Raw genomic sequence first — 20,165 nt, forward strand, 5'->3', positions numbered from 1 at the left:
GGGCACCCGGAAGCGCGCGCGGACTTGCCACGCCGAGCCCGGCGGGCAAGAGGGTGGCGGGGAGGCGGGCGCACTGCCCGGGCCGCGGCCGGCTGTGCTCACAGGTGGGCGGCGGCGAAGGCGCGCGGAGCGGAGCCGGGGTCCTCGAGACTCCAGCCGTCACACCGAGAGCCCAGCGGCACCGAACTGGAAGACGCGTCCGCGCCTTGGGAGGAACCGGCCGTTCTCCCCTCCGCCTCGGCCTCTTTGGCTGCTGCTGCACCTCGGCCCTGGAGCGCAGGTAACTTCCCTTCCAAGGTCATTCTTCGGGCGGGGCGGCGCTGCGGCCCTCCCACGCCTCATGGTCGGCGGAGGCGGGAGAGGGGCGCCCTGCGCGGAGCCGGAGCCGTGGGGCTGGACAGCGACTCCGAGCTTTGCGCGGGCACCTGGTGGCCTCCCCAAAGCCGGGTGCACACGCCGGCCGCAGCCCCGAGGGTGAGTTTCCACCTGCGCTCATGCTTTGGGCGGGGACCGCGCGGCCCTCCCCAGCCTGCACCGGCAGGTGAGCGCAGCCGCCCGCGCCTTGGCTGTCTGTCCGGGGGCCGTGTGGTCGCTGTCACCATGGGAACGGCTGGTGCCCAGACGGCTCCAGCCTTGGTGGGAAGGGGCGGTGAACGCAGTTGGGAGCCCCTAAAGCTCCCTGTCTGGCCAAGCCGAGAGAGGAAAAGCCTGAAGAGAATGAGACACCCCCTCCCCCCCTCTTTATTCTCATTTTTGATTTCGCAGGCGTTGGCGGAAAATCAGAGAGAGGCGTGGATGTGTTTACAAGATGAGTTGTGTTCTTTCCACCTTTACCTTCTGAGGGCTTCTTACCCCTCATGGTGACAGGTGCGACACAGAAGGGCAGTATGAAGCCAGTGAAGACAAACAAAGCAGAAGAACCTGAATTGGAGCCCCTGTGCTGCTGCGAGTACATAGATCGAAATGGGGAAAAGAACCACGTGGCTGCCAGTTTGTGTGATTGCCAAGATCTCGATGAAGGGTGCGATAGGTAAGGGGCGGAGTGTTTTTGATGCTGAGCCCCTGGCCCTTTTGCAAACTACCATGCATACTTTAAGCTTAGCCATCCACAACACCCAGAATTTGCTCCTGATGGTATTTCCAAGGGTCTAAAATTGAGAGTCGTCTTCCGTGTTAAGCGTGAGGGTTTTGTCAAGGTGAATTACTCCGTAGTGCACAACTGTACAGCTGTCTGTTTGGCTCAGTTTAGCAGGACATTATTATTATTATTTTTTTTTCATTTTTAAAGGGAGAAGATGTTGGAGAGAACAGGCAAATAAAGGGATAGTGACACATTAAATGTATAAAAAAAGTGCAGGCCCACAGAATCTGTAAATTTAAAATGAGCACTTTAGTACCAGGAAGTGCCTATATTCTCAGTGGTCTCAGCATCTTGTGACCAACTACCTGAGGCTGGTCGGTACCTGGCTGTTCTCTCCAAGGGTCTTGAGGGCTGAACAGTTCCGACCGGCTGTTGGAACTGGTCTCACCAGAAGGCACCTCCCTCCCCTAACTGGCTCTTTTCAGCGTGGGCAGCAACACAGTCTTGACTGATATTATTGTATTTGGCTTTTATTTTCACCATTAACCCCACGTGTTGTAAATTACTATCCAAAAAGATGATTTTTAACATCAGTGAGAAAAATTTGGTGCCCAACGGTAATAACGAGGTTTTTATCCATTTTCTACATAATTCTATATCTAAAATCGTTGCCATATGGAAAGCATAGTGTGGGAGAAGAATAAGGACGTTTGCAAAGTTGCTTTTCCTTTTAATAATTATTTCTGGGTAAAAAAGTCACCACAGGGGCATGTTGCGGACTTAGAGCTTGGTGCATCCATCTCGACATGAAAAGCGACATTGTAGTTTACTACCAGAGTCCTGAGGACCTCATTGTCCTTTTGTAACTCTTCCCTGATAGTGTCTGTAGTCTTTTTTACAGGTGTTTTTAAATGGACTCAGTCTAAAGTTCATACTGAGAAAATGGAGCACTCCTTTAATGAATGGAAAAATGATACTGTTTCCACAACCTCCATCGTTTGAGACCACAGCTCCTCCATTAACCTTCCAGCTCTTCCTCTCTCCTAGCCCTCCCGACCTGGGCTGTGGCTGTGTTCTCTCCTTACCTTTCTCTGGACATAGGCTCCCGGTCTTTCCACTGTCCTGCTGCTCTGTACCACTCTCCTGCAGTTAACTCCCCCCCCCTTCACATTGTCACCTTTTCCAAATTGTCTACGGTCAGAGTTATTCCTTGAACTGATCATTGTCTTATCAGCCCAAGTATGCAAAAAAAAAAAAAAAAAAGCCAACAAATACCGTGTGTCCACAAAGCTCTGTCGTTCCTCCTCACCAGTTTGGTCTCCATTTTTAGGCAGCCCCCTGGCCTTGCTAGACTGGTTTACTCCCGGGGCACAGGACAGGTCTGTGCCGTACACGTGCTTCTGCACCGGGCTGCCGCCCTGCCTCCCTTCCCCCCAGCTCCCTGAGCCAGTTCCACCCAGCCATCCGGGTCACGCGCAGAGCCCACTGTGTTTTCACTGAGACCCCTCTAGTGACTCCACCCAACAGGGTTCACTCCCATCTGAGCCCTCCACGGCGTTTGCCCACAATAGTTCACTGGGCGATGTTGCTGCTTTGTCTCTTACCTGATATTTTCTGAATTCCCATGTTGTTTTCGCAGCTAGCTTGTGAATTGTTTTGTGGATCTTATGTCTCTATATCCTTCTAAATCTAAACAGTACTTGTACAGAATATGTTTGTGTTTTTGTGTATTTGCTTCAAGGAGAAATGGTTTTTTTTTAACTGTTGAATTTCTAAATGGTAGCTTCTCTTTCATATTAAGCAATGATATGTGATCCGAAAAGCTCACGTTTGGTAATGTGGAAGCAGAATACTTGGCCTTTGGCCTCTTTTATCGTTTATCCTGCTGTTTGGCCTGTGGTGTTCAGTGGTTTTTCATTTAGCAAACCCCATGTGAAGTGCCTTCTCTTTGTGCTCTTCTGAATAGATGGATTACATGTAAATCCGTGCGGCCAGAGACTTGTGAAAGAATCATGGATACGATTTCCGATCGCCTCCGAATTCCTTGGCTTAGGGGAGCCAAGAAAGTTAACATTAGCATCATCCCCCCACTCATCCTACTGCCTGTCTTCCTCCGCGTGGCTTCCTGGCATTTCCTCCTGGGGGTGGTGGTTTTGACCTCCCTTCCTGTGCTGGCTCTGTGGTACTACTACCTCACTCACAGAAGGAAAGAACAGACTCTCTTTTTCCTGAGCCTCGGACTGTTCTCTCTGGGCTACATGTACTATGTATTCCTGCAGGAAGTGGTCCCCAAAGGGCGTGTGGGGCCCACTCAGCTGGCGCTTCTTACCTGCGGGTTATTTCTGATACTCTTAGCCTTGTACAGAGCCAAGAAGAATCCAGGCTACCTCAGAAATCCAGCAAGCAGTGACAGATCTCTCAGCAGCCGCCAGACTGAATGCCTGAACAGAAAAGGGCAGGAGAAGACCAAAGGGTTCCCGGGCGGGGAATCGTCCGTCAGTCTCAACAATCGCACGCTGAAGGATGATCCTAAGGGCTCTTCCAGAGCCTTGGCTGGAAGCCCTGCCAGGGTCAAGGAGGACTGGTGTGCCAAGTGCCAGCTGGTGCGACCAGCCCGGGCGTGGCATTGCCGGATCTGTGGCATCTGTGTGAGGAGAATGGACCACCATTGTGTCTGGTATGTTGGGGCAGTTTGGGAGCCCTCAGAGGGTAAATTCACACGAGACCCTGGCCGCGTTTGCCCCTCCCCTGCGCCCCCCCGAAATCTCACTCGTTCCCAGCTTTACACCTTGCAGATATTTGTGCGCTGGCGTGATGTTCCCACTGAGTCACCAGCTTCCCAGTCTCACAGATGTAGCCCCCTCAGTCGTTTCCTGAAGGGTGGTGCTGGTGCTATTTTGCTGTTCCCTTCTGAGCTGCCCCTCAGTTATCTTCCGGCAAGAGAAGTATCTGCAGCCGAATGGTGTTTTTTAAAAAAAGAAGGGATCAGACTCCATAAAGGCAGGTTTCCCCATGCTGTGCCTTTTGAACACAGAGCTCAAGAAAGTGTTCCCTGTCCCCTCACTGCACGTCCTTTACCATTCTGATGACTCCTGGTCTTCATTGTTGAGGGAAGGCCCTACCAGGGACCTTCCTGTTTTGTTATTTATAGAGAGGTGGGCTTTTTTTTGTTGTTGTTGTTAAGTTTTGTATATTTATTTTGAAAGAGAGGTATTGGGGGAGGGGCAGAGAGAGAGAGAGAGAGAGAGAGAGAGAGAGACTCCCAAGCAGATTCTGCTCTGTCAGCACAGAGCCCAATGCAGGGCTCAAACCCACAAACCACGGTATCATGACCCAAGTGGAGATCAAGAGTCAGACACCTAAGTGACAGAGCCACCCAGGTGCCCTGAGAATTGGGCTTTTTTGGTACCTCCCGGCTGGGCAGTGCCAAACTAGGACACGTAAGGCCCATACGGTATGATGTGTAACTTTTGAAGACGGGGTTGCTGTTTCACTGAGTGAATCTAAAAGGGGGTGTAGTTGATTCCGATGTGAATGCTATAAGTTGCGTGTTTGCTGCTCTAGCTCTCTAGGCACTTGTGTTCAGGGAATTAAGCTGCTTATGGCCAGGGTGCTGAGGATTCTGGTCATGTAGCCTGCCCCCTCCTCCGCCCCCACCCCTGCCACCTCTAGTAGGGGATGTAGGGGAGGAGGAGGGTGCGGCAAGGCCAGGAGGGCCTTGGAGTGGACTTCAAGTGTGGTTTCAAGTACAGGGACAGCTCTTCCCGGGCTTTCTTTAGGAGTAAACAGATATTTTCACTTTTGAATTTTCCACTTCTGGGTGTTTGTCATGTATTCTTGTGTGTGTGTGTGTGTGTGTGTGTGTGTGTGTGTGTGTATGGTGGCCTGTTTACAGTGCTGGTTTGCAGGGGGCCTGACAGCTCTGTGTAGAACATCGCTGCGCACTGGGGCATCTGGTGTGCAGTGGGCACGAGGGATGCCAGTACCCTCTGCCCTACACGTGGCCATGAGATAGAGCTTTTTCCCTGATGATTAGTCTGCGTATAACTGAGTCGTTCTCAACCCCACACCATGTTTCTAACCTCTTGGGATTTTTGTGTTATGTTGATACACACACACACACACCTATACATATAGATATATAGATACACATATCAATTTAACGTATTTTTTCTCATACCGTGGTTTAGTATTTTTAAGTTTTCATAACTGATATCACCCATTCCTCTTTGTGGTGACTACAGTATTAACTCTCTTCATAGTTGGGTGATAGATTCGCTACTAGTTAGAAAGATTTGTTAGCTGGCTTCTGCTTTTTACTTAATTTGTTCTTTAATGATATGATTTCACTTTGGAAAGAGCAGAGACTATGAGACTACCTCTCAGTGGACAAGTGTTTAATTCCCTTAAGTTGAAAAATAAGAGAACTTAGTCTTTAGTTACTGAAATTCACACATTATCCAGTTTTAAAAATTTTCTTGTTTATTATGTGAGTTATATGGAGCACCTTTCTTCTTCATTGAACTGAACTTGGTTGACAATGTTATGTTACTTTCAGATGCACAGCGTCGTGATTCAGCGTTTATGTTCATTATGAAATGATCACCATGATGAATCTAGCTACCATCTGTATCGACAACTTTTAAAAATGTTTGCTTTTTCTTCCCCCTATGCTGTTTTGAGGATAAATAGCTGTGTTGGAGAATCAAATCATCAAGCATTTATACTTGCCCTTTTGATCTTCTTGCTCACCTCGGTGTATGGGATAACACTGACCTTGGACACCATTTGTAGAGAGAGAAGTGTCTTCACAGCTCTCTTCTATTGTCCTGGAGTTTACGCAGATTACAGGTGAGATGTGGCTGCCGTAGCACAGAGGCCCATAGAAGAGGGAACGGATGTTGCCGTTACTGTAAGGGTCTGTGGTTTGCTGCCAGCTCAGCAGTTTTCAGCCAAAACGTAGGACAGGTTATCGGTTGCTGGGTATCCTTGAAATCGCCAACACAACCGTGCAGCGGATAGGTGCGTTTCTCTAGGGTGCTGATCGTTGACCCTTACGGACTGAGGGACTAGCACGCAGCAGGGAGGGCCGGGCTTAGTCCGGTAGATGACCACGCGCAATAGAAATAGTGAAATAGTGAAACTAAAGCCCTAAATGAGGGGTCCCAGGGTATGTGTGTGGTCTGTTTTGTCGTAGATTGTCAAGGCAAGACCTCCCTATGGTGTGGCTTTCCATGCTCTTTAGCCCTATCTGGATTTATCGCTTCTGACCCTTTTGTGGTGTGCTCACAATTTCTGTAACATTTCTTTACTTTGTAACCTCCATTGGTTTTTCCTGTTCTACTTCTTTTTTTTAAATCACCACTCATGATGAGTGTGGTATCTAGGTCACAACTTCCTTTGTTAGGTTGGGGCACATTTATATATTGTGGAGATCTTGGATTTGTCGGAAGCCGGGGTGTTGCAGCTTTGGCCACAGGCAGCGCCTCCCCAGAGCTCTGCAGGTCCCCTGCCTGTGTCTTTGCGTCCTCTCCTCCACGTTTTCCTCCAAGGAGGATGCTGTGTGGGGTCTGTGGCCCCCAGCCTGAGCTAGGACAGCTCTGCCCCCATGGTCCTTGTCTTTGTTTTTCTTTTTTTCCTAAACATTTATTCATTTTCAAGAGACAGAGAGTGTGTGAGCGGAGGAGGGGCATAGAGAGAGGGAGACACAATCTGAAGCAGGCTCCGGCCTCTGAGCTGTCAGTATAGAGTCTGACGCGAGGCTCGAACTCGTGAACTATGAGATAATGACCTGAGCCAAAGCTAGACGCTTAACAAATTGAGCCACCCAGGCTCCCTCCTTGTCCTTCTTACTACTCTTTGTTTTCAGAACAGTTCCCACTTTACCTGCAGAGTGCCTCTGTGTCGGTATTTGTTTATAATAGTCTGAGGCCAGATCCCCCATTGCTATTCTCTGTCTAGAGCTTTGTGAGCATTAGTAGAATAGATTGGGCCTCCTCCTTAGGGTCAGTTCCTTTTCTTCCTGTACTGACAGTGTTAGAGGTTGTGAAATGTGGGTGATTACGTCCCAAAGCAGAGCATGTCTGTGTGTTGCTAAGCACAAGTTTTGTGAACTTTCTGGGGGCTGCTGACGTGGGATGTGGAACATGGTCTGCCATTGATACTCAGCCTCCATGCAGGTGCTTCACGTCACCTGTTGAGCCCTGGTTTTCCTCATCTCTGTGGTGAATTAATTATAGCTCTGAGTCCCTTTCAGGTTAACACATAAAGATTCCTGGGGATGGGTTCGTGTCCTCCTGACCCTTCATTTGCAAATGTTTGAAGAGAGTCAACTGGCAGACATTAATTGGCAGCCTCTCCTTGAAGTCTTACTGATGAGCTGAAAGGGACTCTCTAGTCTGGTGTGGTTCTGTTTGGCTTGAGGAGGCTGAATTTTAGATGTGATGGGGCTCCTCCATGGAAGTCAGGGCTCGTAGCGATTTGCATCCATCAGCCTAGTACTGACTGTACTGAAAAGAATGGAGATGCAGGGCCTCAGCGCTGTTCCGCGTTCCCACCCACAGCGTCCTTGAGGACTTTTATAGCAGTGTCTGCTCTGTTAAGAACGATTTCGGAATCGTTCATTCATTTGATAGATTTTGGATGCTGTTATGTGAGGCACTGTGTTGGTTGAGTGGGGGACACCAAATAGAAAAACGTCCGTGCTACTGTCATACAACATTCTAGAAAAAGAGGCACCAATATAGTATAAAACAGGACATGAGAATAGTCCTAACTTAAGCATCTGGTGTCCTGAGGGTAGAAAAGTATCTTCCAATCGGGATAACTGGGGAAGGCGTGGAAGTCCTTTGTAACGAGTACTGCGTGTGTCAAATGTTAGGACGATGCTCCTTTCCCACCGAAAAGACGGGCAGTCCTGACCCACCCTTTCTCCTCCCAGCTCAGCGCTGTCCTTCACCTGCGTGTGGTACTCTGTGATCGTCACGGCGGGCATGGCCTACATCTTCCTCATCCAGCTGATAAACATCAGTTACAACGTCACCGAGAGGGAAGTGCAGCAGGCCCTCCGACAGAAGACAGGGCGCCGGCTCCTCTGGGGGCTCATCGTGGACACAGGCCAGTACAACCGAGGCTTCCTGCGGAACTGGTACCAGTTTTCCACCCTGGGTGCCCACCCCTTCCAGCACCCTGCCGAGGACATTGTCTGAAGTGCCTTCCATGTGGCCCCACGAGGGGCAGCCCCTCCCTCTGCTCCCTCCCACTGTACACGTCAGTGTCCACACAGGATGTTCGTTTTTATCCCATTTTTTAAAGGCTGTATAGGGCCATGCTCAGGTTTAGACATTGGACTGGGAAGAAATGAATTTTCCTGACTTCAACCTAAGAGATTTTTATATCGAAGCAAAGTAGAGCCATTCTTTTCCAGTCACCTTGTTAACTAACTCCATCACCATGTGCGAGAGGATGTGGATTGCTAGTGCACAGATTGACAGAAGCAGTTCCCATCCATTAGTAGGGGAAAGCGTTTGGATTACGGTAGTTTCCAGTCTCTCTTTCAATTCCTGATAGCCATGTGACCCTTAGTTGAGTCACCTCCCCGAGTCTCAGGTTCATCTGTAAAGTGGGGGTACTCGTGCCTGCCCTGCTTACCTCACAGTTGTAAGGGTCGTGTGAGGGATGAGGTACGTGGAAAGCACTGGAAAATGACTCAAGCACTCAACAGGTATGAAGTATTAGGAAAATTCTAAGACTGAGAAAACTGTTTGTAGATCAGAATATTGAAGCCAAAACTATTAGAGTAATCTGCTTTCAGCATTTCAGAATGAAAGATCCTGAAATACCACATTGTACAGTTACGGCAGTTTTACTCTCTGAAGTATTAGACATTAACTACCCAAATGGGGTAGAGGATGACCAGATGGAGTCGGACAATCATGTGGTGTGGAAAGGACAGTTGATAACAATTACAGTTACTAGTAGTGTAATATATGCCGGTCATGAGTTTAGGTGATGAGTCCTTATTTTTTATCTTATTTCTTATGTATTTATTCGGTTTGGATTGACTCTACATAACTCTAAACTCTGGTAGGCATTCCTGGTTTTTTCCTCTCTCCACGTTTCACCTGGGAAGGTGCTAGGGCACTTAGGACGAGGCTGGAAGAGGAGAACAGACCCCCCTCCCTACCGGGGAGCATTTTACCCTCTTTCCTGGGTAGGGTGGCTGGTTAATATCAAGGGCTTGATTTTTTTTTTTCCCATGTAAGTGATTCAGACACTGTCAGTTACAGCACTCGGTTGCAAAAGCCAGTCTCTGGCATTCACATTCTTCTGGCACGAACTCTGAGGAATTGATTGACATTTCCTCCTTGCACATTACTTCTCACTCACCATTCCCTAGACAGAAGTATCTCACTTGGAGAGAAGAAACAGGGTATATGTGGTTTCCACTGATTAATGGACCACGGTTCCTCCTAGCTCTTCCTAAAATAATAAGTTGTCTGTTTAATTGTACCTTAAAAAATGTACGGAAGAATTAATATTTATAGAGAACGGGTCTTTTCTGCCATAGAATTAAGATGAGGCAATTTTGGATTGGGGGAATACCCTCTTGAAATATTTGGTTTTATACATGTACTTATTTTGCAATCCCAAAGAAAATTCATGAGTTCTTAAATCTGCTTTTGCTTATAGCTGCATATAGGGGAAATACTGCCAGCTTTTCCCATCTTTCTGTGCTTGCTGCCGTAGTAAGAGGTTTATAAATGTGGAGAGGAAATACTGCTACTTCCTGCAACTCTCCCCGCTGCAGCTGGCGCTGTCCCTGGTTCTGCCATGAAACCAAGCTGTCCTTAAGGCACTCACCACATTTTTATACAGGCTTGTCACCCTTCGCTGCTCTCCCCAGAGACGGACTGTTTAACCAATGAGAGGCTTCATATTCCCCTGGGACGAGCCAAAGAGCAAGTCTGGGGAACGTTAGTCTGTGGTTTCTACAGTGATGCCCTGGCCCAGAGGCGTTTGTTTGGAGTTAACGTCGTTTCTGATAGGACTTCTCTGCATGGGTTTGAGACAGTAATAATGTCAAGGACAGCCCATGTGGCCAGAAACCTCTAGTTGTGGTCTCTTGAACACCAGATGTGCAGGCAATTCTGATTGTCTAGCAGTTAATGATAGAAACGATGGCATAGTCAATAATTTGAGCCTCCTGCTAAATCTTTAATAACTGTTAAAATTGGGCACAATAAAGACGAGTAGTCCCTGAAAGGCCAGGGTCATGTAGGAGGATTGGGAGCGACTGCCATCTTCATAACTGCACAGCCCTAGAGTTGACCCGCAAGGGGCCTCTCAGGCTCCCGCACCTGCAAGGCTCCTAGTACAGTATTCTGGCTGGTGGGAAGTAAGATGCTTGTGTTAAGTCCCTCGAGATCTTCATGATGGGTGTTTTTCAGAAGAAAGCTCAAACTTTTGAAAACTTCGGTGGTTTAAGGGGGTAAAAGCCTGCTGAAGTATTTGCACGAGAAGGAGCAGCAAACAAGGGGCTCTTTGTGAGCAGGGATTCTGCAGGCCCTTGGACACCCTTAGTCTACACTCCTAGATTCTTAGACCTTGTTATGAGCTGGAACTATTTGAGGGATTTTTTCCCCCTTTAAAGGACAAGGCCTCTGTGAATGAATGAGTTCCAGAGAAACATTTGGTGGTAGTGGCCGTGGGGGAGTTGGTCTGCAAACCTATAAACCAGCAGTTTGTTGGCCCTAGAAGCAAAGCGTACCCCCCTTCCCATCTCAGCCTGTTAATGAACATACTGGATATGGAACTTTGTAAATGAGCCACTGTATCCTGACCACTTACATTATGGTCATGCCGTTGTGTATCATTCCTAGGGAAGAGAAATGAGTCCATTTGGAGGATTCAAGAGACAAAGTTGTTAAGGATCAGGACTGCATGAAAGGAGGAAGTCCTGCAGTATTTAAAATGTTTTTTGTGACACCCAAAGAGTATCATGTGGTTATGGCGGGGCCCACCTGAAGTGAACTGACCATTAATAAGCCTTAAGTGAGTTTTAGGGACACCGCTGCTCACCTCACCTCAGCCACCTCTGTGTCTGCTTATGATGCTGGAAATCTATGCCATTCAAGTAGTGTTGTCCTTTGGCGAATGAAGTAATTGTTCTCGTCCACTGAGCCACCTGCCTAGTGGAAAGACTGCCACAGACTTTCTCTTATGCAATAGTCCTTGGTACTTCTAATATTTTTAGTAAGAGAAAATTTTCTATACTAGAATCTTCCACTGCCAGAAGACGATGCCAGTAAGGTTCTCTGGATACTGACCATCTACTTAATAGACTATATTTCCTTTGGTTAGGAAATCAGCTTTTTATTACAAGACTAATATAAGCAAAAATACGACATCTAGAAGCACAGTCTGAACCAGGATGTTTAACCATGTTTTATGAGGTTAAATGTTAAATGAGGTAAGTAGGTTTATAGGACTTCATTTGAGCCATATTTTGGTCCCCTGCATTAGAAAAAAGAGAATTTCCTCAGACAAGCCGGATGGTAGAGACTTCTCCGTGCGGCACCTGTGTGGAATCTGGCGTTCTCTGCAGCAGCGTGCCGAGTTCTGTCGGACACTGCCGAGGCGACGCGGCGGGGGGAATGAGAGCTGTGCTTAGTGCTGGATCAAACCCCCTGTGTTCTCCCGGGTGTTTGCTGTGATGAATAGAAACTCGTTGCAAAATAGCTACATGTAATCTTGTTGCTCGTGGGCTGTTAACCCCACTTCAGGCAGCACCAAGTGCTTCACTGTAGTTTTAGCTGCAGCCAAAGACCCAGTGGTTAATGGAGGCAGTTTTCTTAGAGGTTGTGGCTATTTCTAGCTGCATTTCCGAGTAGGGCTTTCTGACTTCCTGCTACCCCAGCCTTCCTGGTGGCACCTTCACTCCTAGAGCACTCTTCCTTTAGAGGCAAAGCTTTTAAAAGCAGAGCCAGTCTAAGGTAGTTACGGATGCAGTACACATCCTACGTTTCTTCCCACAGCACCACTGCCAAGACGCCACGTCCTGTAACGTGGGAGCTCAGCCTGCTGTGGACCTGTGGTCTGGGTCATTTGATGGTTTGAGTTGTTAGGGCTGTGGAGCCGTTACACTTGATTACGTTTCTGAGTCTTATGTTAGACGAAAGGACACCCAGGAATATTTACTATTCAGTGCTTAATGTAACTGGCCCCACGACATTTGAGGGGATTCCAGACACCAACTCTAGAGGCTGTGGGCTAAACGTTTTGCACTGTTTTTATACTTGTATTCATGCCCTCCTATCACCTCAGACTCAGACACAAAGCCTTTTACGTGGAGATTTAAAAAATTACTGCCATTTATGTAAAATAATGTACTATGACCATGTTGCTTAAATGGAAAATAAAGTGCTTTCTTTAAGGGAAATGGTGTTTCTTAGTGTGTCTCCTGATCTGTTTTGCTGTGAGAGAAGCCTGTGTCAGAGCTGCGCCGCTGCTTTGGCTACTGAGGGGTCCCCATCCTCTGACCTAGGTCATCCCCGTCTCGATCTGTCCTGCCTGCTGGTTACATTTTCTGGTATAGGCCAGACATCCTGCTTATTTGGGTGTTTTGTTAGCGGTAACATTTCTAATCATGTTTCAAGACAGTCTCGCAGGAAGCAGAGGTCATTGACGAAGTGATTTTCCTGTGTGTTTTTAGAAGGTTCCTGAAGTAGGTAAGAAGTCCTCACTGGCCCAGTCACAATATGGGTTGCTAAAGACTCACTGCCTAATTGATGTGCGAGGTGAAGGCAGAATAAAGGAAAGCCTGAGAGAGAAAATGTAAGCTTTATTTATTTGGGCCCTTGGCATGTTGACTTAACTCCTTCTTATCTGCAGGCTTGGAACTGACCTAAAGTTGGTTTTTGGTGTCTGGGTGCTACTGGTCGCCAGGGTTCTGTGCTGTCCTACAGGCAAGGGTAGCGGAAGGTGATTTGGATGGAGATTAAGTATGAATTAGTTTTAGTACTGTTTTCTTTCGCACTGTTGGTCTTAAAGAGTTTTTAGCTGACATCTGTATACTCACATGAAAGGAAAGTATGTGTGGGGACCGGGAGTCTGTAGAAGAAATCAAGTTTGGTTGAGGGCGTTTTGTCAGTTCTGAGTAAATCCTCACACGTGTTCCAGAGACAAAGGACGAGGGCGCTGTGCCGGCGGCAGATGGGCACGTCCTTTGCAGGGAGTGAGAGACGACAGTGGTTTCTGGAACAGCACACAGGTTTATTTTACTAACTGAAATTCTCAAGTTACCAAACAACAGTAGTGACTCGGGCTGCAAGGGGCCTTCTGGTTTGACTGGGCACCCTTCTCGATTACTTGGGTCTGTTACAGTAATCCTGGTGTTTGTGATGAAGTGTTTTTTTTTTTTTCTGGCATATGTTTCAGACAGTCCACAGGAGAGTATTTTGTCAGTTTTTTGCACCTTAAAGGTAATCCTTCTTTTGAGAGCAGCATCTCTGTACGTGCATCAAACGGAGCTGAGGACTACAAGACAGCATGTTACCTCAAAGCCGTGGCTGTGAGCACGAACACACATTTTAACGAACTTCTGGACTGCTTCTGATGGAGCCGTTGGCTTCTGGAGTCCCCTTCATGCTGGCGAGGATGCATCGAAGGGAAGATCTCCGGTGCCACAGTTTCTCTTAAATGAGGGTCCGTGGCTGGCCCTTTGCTGCAGCTGCACGGGTTCTGTGTGATTTGTGCTTTTCCATCCGGGGTGGACAGAAGGATGGGGCCTGGCAGAATGTTCCTGATGCTGACCTTCTAGATCATGGAGGACCTGTGATGCCTCTTCTAAGTACCCACTACCTTTAACTTCTCTTGAAGGTACACTTGTGAACAACTCATGTTACACCATAAGGCCTTCAAAGACTCAGGCAAGCAAACACTTGTCCTCTTTAAAGTCTTTGATGCTAAAAATATGTAGGATGCATTTGAATAGTTGAGCTTTAGACTGTTCTTCTGAATGATCCTGCTGTGATAAATGCTTTAGTGAATTAGCAATCCAAGAGGAACCAAAGAAAGAAGTGAACAATTCCCAGATAATCCCTCAGGTCCAAGAAGTATTCGATGGAACACAGAGCAGGCATATCCGTGCGTGCACACCGTCCCCCCAAGGACTCCTGGGACACAAAGGCCAGCGTCTGCTGCTGCTACGACAGTCACAGTGGCGCGAGCATCTGGAAGTCCGGGAGAATTTCAGCTACCTTCCTGCGGAGTTGCTTTCGCCTTTCTTCTTTTCTTCTTTCTTCTTTCATAGAGTTTGCAAACTTCTTCCACGTCTCAAATGTGATCCAGAGAATCCTCCTTTAAGAAAAAAAAAGTAAAAAAAGAGTAAAACACTAAGGGAAAAATTGAGTTTCCATCGGTAGAAGAATAAATCTTTGAATAAAATGTTATATAAAAGATATGGAGATCAGAATTGGAGTTCAGACAGTGAGAAGTGCTATCAAGAAAACAGAGCAGCGAAATAGGATGGAGTGCCTGGTAAGTTTTTATTTTCCATCCAGGGGTCAGGGAAAACCTCTGTGAGATGACATTTGAGCAGAGCACTCAGTGGCCCCAGACCATGCAGGCCGTGAGACATTCCCAAGCGATCTGCTCACAGCCTGCACCTTGTGCTCAGGACAGGACCAGTGGACCAAAGGCTCCAGCAGCCACAGTCCTCAGAACAAAGATGCTGGAAATGCAGGCGCAATACCAGTCACAGACTGAGGCCAGGAACTCAGACGTATGCGTGTACTTTGTTTAACTGCGTTTAGTAGATACTGCCTTTTTTATAAGCTGAAGGTCTATGGCAGCAACCCTGCACTGAGCAAGTCAGTCGGCCCCACTTCTCCAATAGCATTTACTTATACTTCGTGTTTCCGTGGTGCATGTTGGTAATTCTCACAACACTTAAACATTTTCATTATCACAGTATTTGTTACGGTGATCTGCGATCAGTGACCTTTGATGTTAACATTGTAACCGGAGCACCAAGACCCGTGCCCAGACAAGGCAGCACTCAACTCATGAGTGTGTGTGTTCTGACTGCTTGACTAGCCCCATCGCTCTCCTTCACCTCAAGCCTCCTTAATCCAGGAGACAGGACGATATTGAAATGAGGTCAGTTAATAACCCTGCCTTGGCCTCCATGCGTTCAAGTGAACAGAAGAGTCACACCCCTCTCACTGCAAATCAGAAGCCAGAAATGATTAAGCTTATGCTTAGTGAGGAAGGCACGTCCAAAGCCAAGAGAGGCCAAAAGCTAGGCATCTTTTGCCAAACAGACAAGTTGTGAATGCAAAGGAAAAGTTCTTGAAATTAAAAGTGCTTTTCCAGTGAACGTGAAAATACTAAGAAACCAAAACAGTCTTATTGCTGACATGGAGAAAATCCGGGTAGTCCGAATAGAAGATCAAACCAGCCACACATTCTCTTTAGCCAAAGCCGAAGCCACAGTAAGGCCCTAACTCAATCCTACTTGGGCTGACACAGCTGAGCTGTAGGAAGAAAGTTGGAAGCTAGCAGAGGTTGGCTCATGAGGTTTAAGGAAAAAACTGTCACCAGGGCACAGAGGTACAAGGTGGAGCAGCAGGTGCTGATGCTGAAGTGCAGCAAGTGATCCGGCAGATCTGGCTCAGTCAGTCATGAAAGTGGTGGTCAATCTAAACAAGTTTTTCAATGTAGCTAAAACACTCATTTTGGAGGAAGACGCCATCTAGGATTTTCTTAGAAGTCAATGCCTGGCTTCAGAGCTTCAAAGGACAGGCTGACTCCCTTGTTAGGGGACAAGGCAGGTGGTGACTTAAAAGTTGAAGCCAGTGCCCACTGACAATTCTAAAAACCCTAGGGCCCTTGAGAGTTCTGCTCAACCCACCCGCCTGTGCTCTGGAAATGGGACCACAAAGCCTGGATGGCAGTACGTCTCTTTACAACATTGTGTACGGAATATTTTAAACTCCCTGTTGAGATCTACTGCTCAGAAACAAAGACTGTTTGCAAAATATGACTGCTCTCTGACAATGCACTTGGTTGCCCAAGAACTCTGATGGAGATGGACAATGAGATGAATGTTTTCATACCTGATAACACAGCATCCATTCTGCTGTGTTAGATCAAGGAGTAACTTCGACTTTCAAGTCTTACTAAGAAATACAATTCTTAGGGGCCCTTGGGTGGCTCAGTTGGTTGAGCCTCTAACTTGTGATTTCAGCTCAGGTTATGATCCCAGGGTTGTGGGATCAAGCCCCGCATCAGACTCTGTGCTGAGTGTGATGCCTGCTTAGGATTCTCCCTCTCCCCCTGCCCTTCCCACTTTCTCTCTCTCTAAAATAAAAAACTAAAAAACATTTCTTAGGGCTGTACCTGCCGTAGATAGTGATTCCTCTGATGGATCTAGGCAAAGTGAATTAACCTGGAAAGGATTCACTACTCTAGAGGTCATTAAGAATATTTGTGATTCATGGGAAGAGGTCAAAATATCAGCATTTGCAGGAGTTTGGAAGAAGTTGAATCTCACCCTCAGGGTGACTTTGTGGGGTTTCAGACTTGAGTGGAGGAAGTAACTGCAGATGGGGTAGAAACAGCAAGAGAACTTGAATTACAAGTGGAGCCTGAATAAAGATGGGACTGAACGGGTACAATCTCAGGGTAACACTTTAATGGACAAGAAGTTACTTTTTACAGATGAGTGAAGAAAGTGGTTTCTTGAGATGGAATCTACCCCTGTAGATTCCAAGAAGACTGCTGAAACAACAACAAAGGATTCAGAATATGACAGAAACTTAGCTGGTAAAGTGGTGGCAGGGGATGAGAGGATCGACCCCAAGTAAAAAAAGGTTTTTTTAATGTTTATTTTTGAGAGAGAGATGGAGAGAGAGAGAGCAAGTAAGCTGAGGAGGAACACAGGGAAAGGGAGACACAGAATCCGAAGCAGGCCCCAGGCTCTGAGCTGTCAGCACAGAGCCCGACACGGGGCTTAAACTCATGAACTGCGAGATCATGACCTGAGCCAAAGTCAGACGCTCAACTGATTGAGCCATAGACCCCAATCTTAAAAGAAGTTCTATTACGGGCAAAATGCTATCAAACAGTATCCTGTGCCACAGAGAAAATTGTTTGGGAGAGGAAGAGTCAGTTGATGAAAACGTCACTGTTGTCTTAAGAAATTGTTACAGCCACCCAGCCTTCAGCAACCACCACCCTGATCAGTCAGCATCATTAAAGTTGAGGGAGTTCCTTCTACCAGCAAAAAGATTATGATTCCCTGAAAGCTCGGATGATGGTCAGACTTTTTTTTTTAGAAATAAAATATTTTTAAAGTAAGGTATGTATGTTGTTTTGAAGACATAAAATTCTATTGCAGATTTAATAGTTAACAGTGTAAACATAACTTTTATAAGTACTGGGAAACTAAAAAATTAACTTGACTCACTTTCTTGTGATATGTGCTTTATTGCAGTGGTCTGGAACTGAACTCACAGTATCTCTGAGGTGTGCCTGTATGTAGTTTAAAAAGGCCACTGGTAAGGTCACCTCCAATAACAATCAAAATTGAATTTTAGTTGAGAAAAGATTACCCTGATGTCATGATACGGAATCACAGTTCTGGAGGGTCACATGTCGAAGCCAGGGAGACCTGCAATGGCCTTTTAGGATAACCCAGCTACAAGTGTGCTGGGAACAGGAAGGTAAGCCCACACGGGGAGTTCCGCTGGTGACCGGATCCGTGCAGGGAGGAGCTACCACGTGCAGGGGCAAAAGGGGTGCTCGCTGGTCTCCAGGTGAGCATTGGAAGCTTTTGAGAGAGAATGGAGTTTTTGTCAGACAAATGGCTCTTCTAGAAGAGGGCATGTGAAGGCAAAGAGGCAAAAGTAGCATGATGTGTGTAAGGAATAGAGTCATGTTGTGGAAACAACTGCAGAGTAGCTAAGTTTATATTTTCACAACTAGAGGCATAGATGGGATTTATTCTGGCTTCTTGACTCTCACAAAACCCTAGAAGGCATCACAGCCCCCATTAGTTCCATGGCTGATGGTTATTTGCTGTTTCTGATAATGATTTTTGGTGGAAGTTAAAAACAAAAAGGCTTCAGGGAGTGCAGCTACTTCATTTGCTTTCTTCCTTCGCCCATCCAGTCCTCCGTCTACACAGCCTGTCCTCCGCTGTCTGACCACTAGGCCTCGACCCTGTCTTCCCACGCTTACCTCTGTTTCACATCTTTCTCCTGGCTCCACTCCCACTTCCTGACGTGTACATTTTGTCTCCTACTGTTCTCCCCTAACGGAAATGGTCTGCCCCCCTCGAGGAAATCTTCCTAGACCGTTTTTGCCTGCGTGTATCTTTCCTTCCTCTGAACTCCTCCTACAGCACATGGTCACAGTCATTGTTTTAGCACTTATTTATGGTCTGTATGTAAGCATGTATCTTTCTACTGTTACATGTTTTTCTGAATTATGAGAGCCAGACACTGTGTTATTAGGTATTTTTTATGATTGGCAAATATGTCTTGATAGGTGACCTGTGGATGTATTGCATAATAAATGTGATTTGAGTCACCGACGTAAGAGTTCTTACCGTGAGGTCCACAGATTCCTTGACATCTTGTGTAACATTGTAAGGATGTGCGTATGTGCATTTCAGGAGGTGTAGTAGGTCTGTGACTGTTATTACTACGAAGGGCCTATCTTTCCAAAGTGCTTCTGAACTGTAGTACTGAGGCAGTATCAGAAATATAAGTCCTTCTTTGTCACTTGTTACAGTCTTTGTTTTGAAGTTTGTTTTGGGCAGCTCAGTCGGCTAAGCGTCCACTCTTGATTTCAGCTCCAGTAACGTGAATTTGAGCCCCGTGCTGGGCTCTGTGCTGACAGCACGTAGGCTACTTAGGATTCTCTCTCTGCCCTTCCCTGGTTCGTGCTATCTCAAAATAAATACCCCCCCAACCCCCCAAAAAGTATTTTTTTGTCTGATATAAGTATTGCTACCCTGGCTTTCTTTTTCACTTTTATTTGCATGATGTTTCTCCACCCCCTCATTTTCAATCTGCTCGTATCTTTAGGTCTGAAATGCATCTCCTACAGGCAGCATAGAGATGGGTTTGCTTTTCTTTTTTTTTTTTTTTTGGGTCTTGCTTTTTTAACCATTCCACCATCCTATGTCTTTTGATTAGAGCATTTAGTCCATTACACTAAAAGTAATTATTGAGAAGTATGTACTTATTGCCATTTTACTTGTTTTATGGTTATTTGTGCAGCTCTTCTATGCTCCTTTCTTCTGCTCTCCTCTCGTGGTTTACTGGCTTTCTTTTTTTTTAATTAATCATTTTATTAATCAAGGGGTACTCATGTCTACGCAGTAAGTAATGATTTTTGAAAGATGAAGTTGCAAGTGCATTACATTTCAAGTCCAAGGAATCATCCCCAGGCATTCAGACATATGTAACAGTTCCTGTCTTAAACTGATTTTTGAATAATGATGTGATGTTTGATACACCATTTGGTATGTTTTAAAGGTTAATTTGAAGTACAAAATTATGACTAAAAAGATAGAAAACCATGGTTGTACCATGTACACAACAAAATACATGGGATACCTGCATGAGATACATGACTTTAGTTCTCTTTCCATTCTTTATGTTCATAAAATTCTTCACTGTCTCTATTTTTTTAAGTTTATTTTTGAAAGTTACATCCAAGTTAGTTAGCATATAGTGCAACAATGATTTCAGGAGTGGATTCCTTAATGCTTGTTACCCATTTAGCCCATCCCCCTCCCACACCCCCTCCAGTAACCCTCTGTTTGTTCTCCATATTTAAGACTCTCTTCTGTTTTGTCCTCAACCTGTTTTTATATTATTTTTCCTTTCCTTCATGGTCATCTGTATTGTATCTCAAAGTCCTCTATGAGTGAAGTCTTGATATTTGTCTTTCTCTAATTTTGCTTAGCATAATACCCTCTAGTTCCATCCATGTAGTTGCAAATGGCAAGATTTCATTCCTTTTGACTGCTGAGTAATACTCCATTGTGTGTGTGTGTGTGTGTGTGTGT

The 20,165-nt window shown here is 46.3% G+C and overlaps 2 protein-coding genes across 8 annotated transcripts in view; one reads left to right on the forward strand and one right to left on the reverse strand.

Moving 5' to 3' along the window:
- Nucleotides 1-113: 113 nt before the first annotated feature.
- ZDHHC23 (zinc finger DHHC-type containing 23) lies at nucleotides 114-9,087 on the forward strand. 2 transcript variants are annotated; one of them, XM_029939334.1, is made up of 5 exons: nucleotides 114-280; nucleotides 766-1,030; nucleotides 3,048-3,758; nucleotides 5,765-5,932; nucleotides 8,022-9,087. In XM_029939334.1, exons 2-5 carry the CDS (start codon nucleotides 858-860, stop codon nucleotides 8,287-8,289), a joined length of 1,320 nt encoding a protein of 439 aa, XP_029795194.1. In that variant the 5' UTR covers nucleotides 114-280; nucleotides 766-857; the 3' UTR covers nucleotides 8,290-9,087. The 2 variants fall into 2 exon arrangements, with proteins under 2 accessions (XP_029795194.1, XP_029795195.1); XM_029939335.1 differs by lacking the exon at nucleotides 5,765-5,932.
- Nucleotides 9,088-12,903: 3,816 nt separating this feature from the next.
- The window catches only part of CCDC191 (coiled-coil domain containing 191), a 96,015-nt gene continuing 88,753 nt past the window's right edge, over nucleotides 12,904-20,165 (reverse strand). For all 6 annotated transcript variants that reach the window (XM_029939329.1, XM_029939327.1, XM_029939326.1 and 3 more), the window contains one exon: nucleotides 12,904-14,440. In XM_029939329.1, the coding sequence (XP_029795189.1) occupies nucleotides 14,296-14,440 (145 nt within the window). In that variant the 3' untranslated portion in view covers nucleotides 12,904-14,295. The remainder of the gene's footprint in view (nucleotides 14,441-20,165) is intronic.

Source organism: Suricata suricatta, chromosome 5, assembly GCF_006229205.1.
Source record: "Suricata suricatta isolate VVHF042 chromosome 5, meerkat_22Aug2017_6uvM2_HiC, whole genome shotgun sequence".
In the NCBI taxonomy this organism is placed as follows: Eukaryota; Metazoa; Chordata; class Mammalia; order Carnivora; family Herpestidae; genus Suricata; species Suricata suricatta.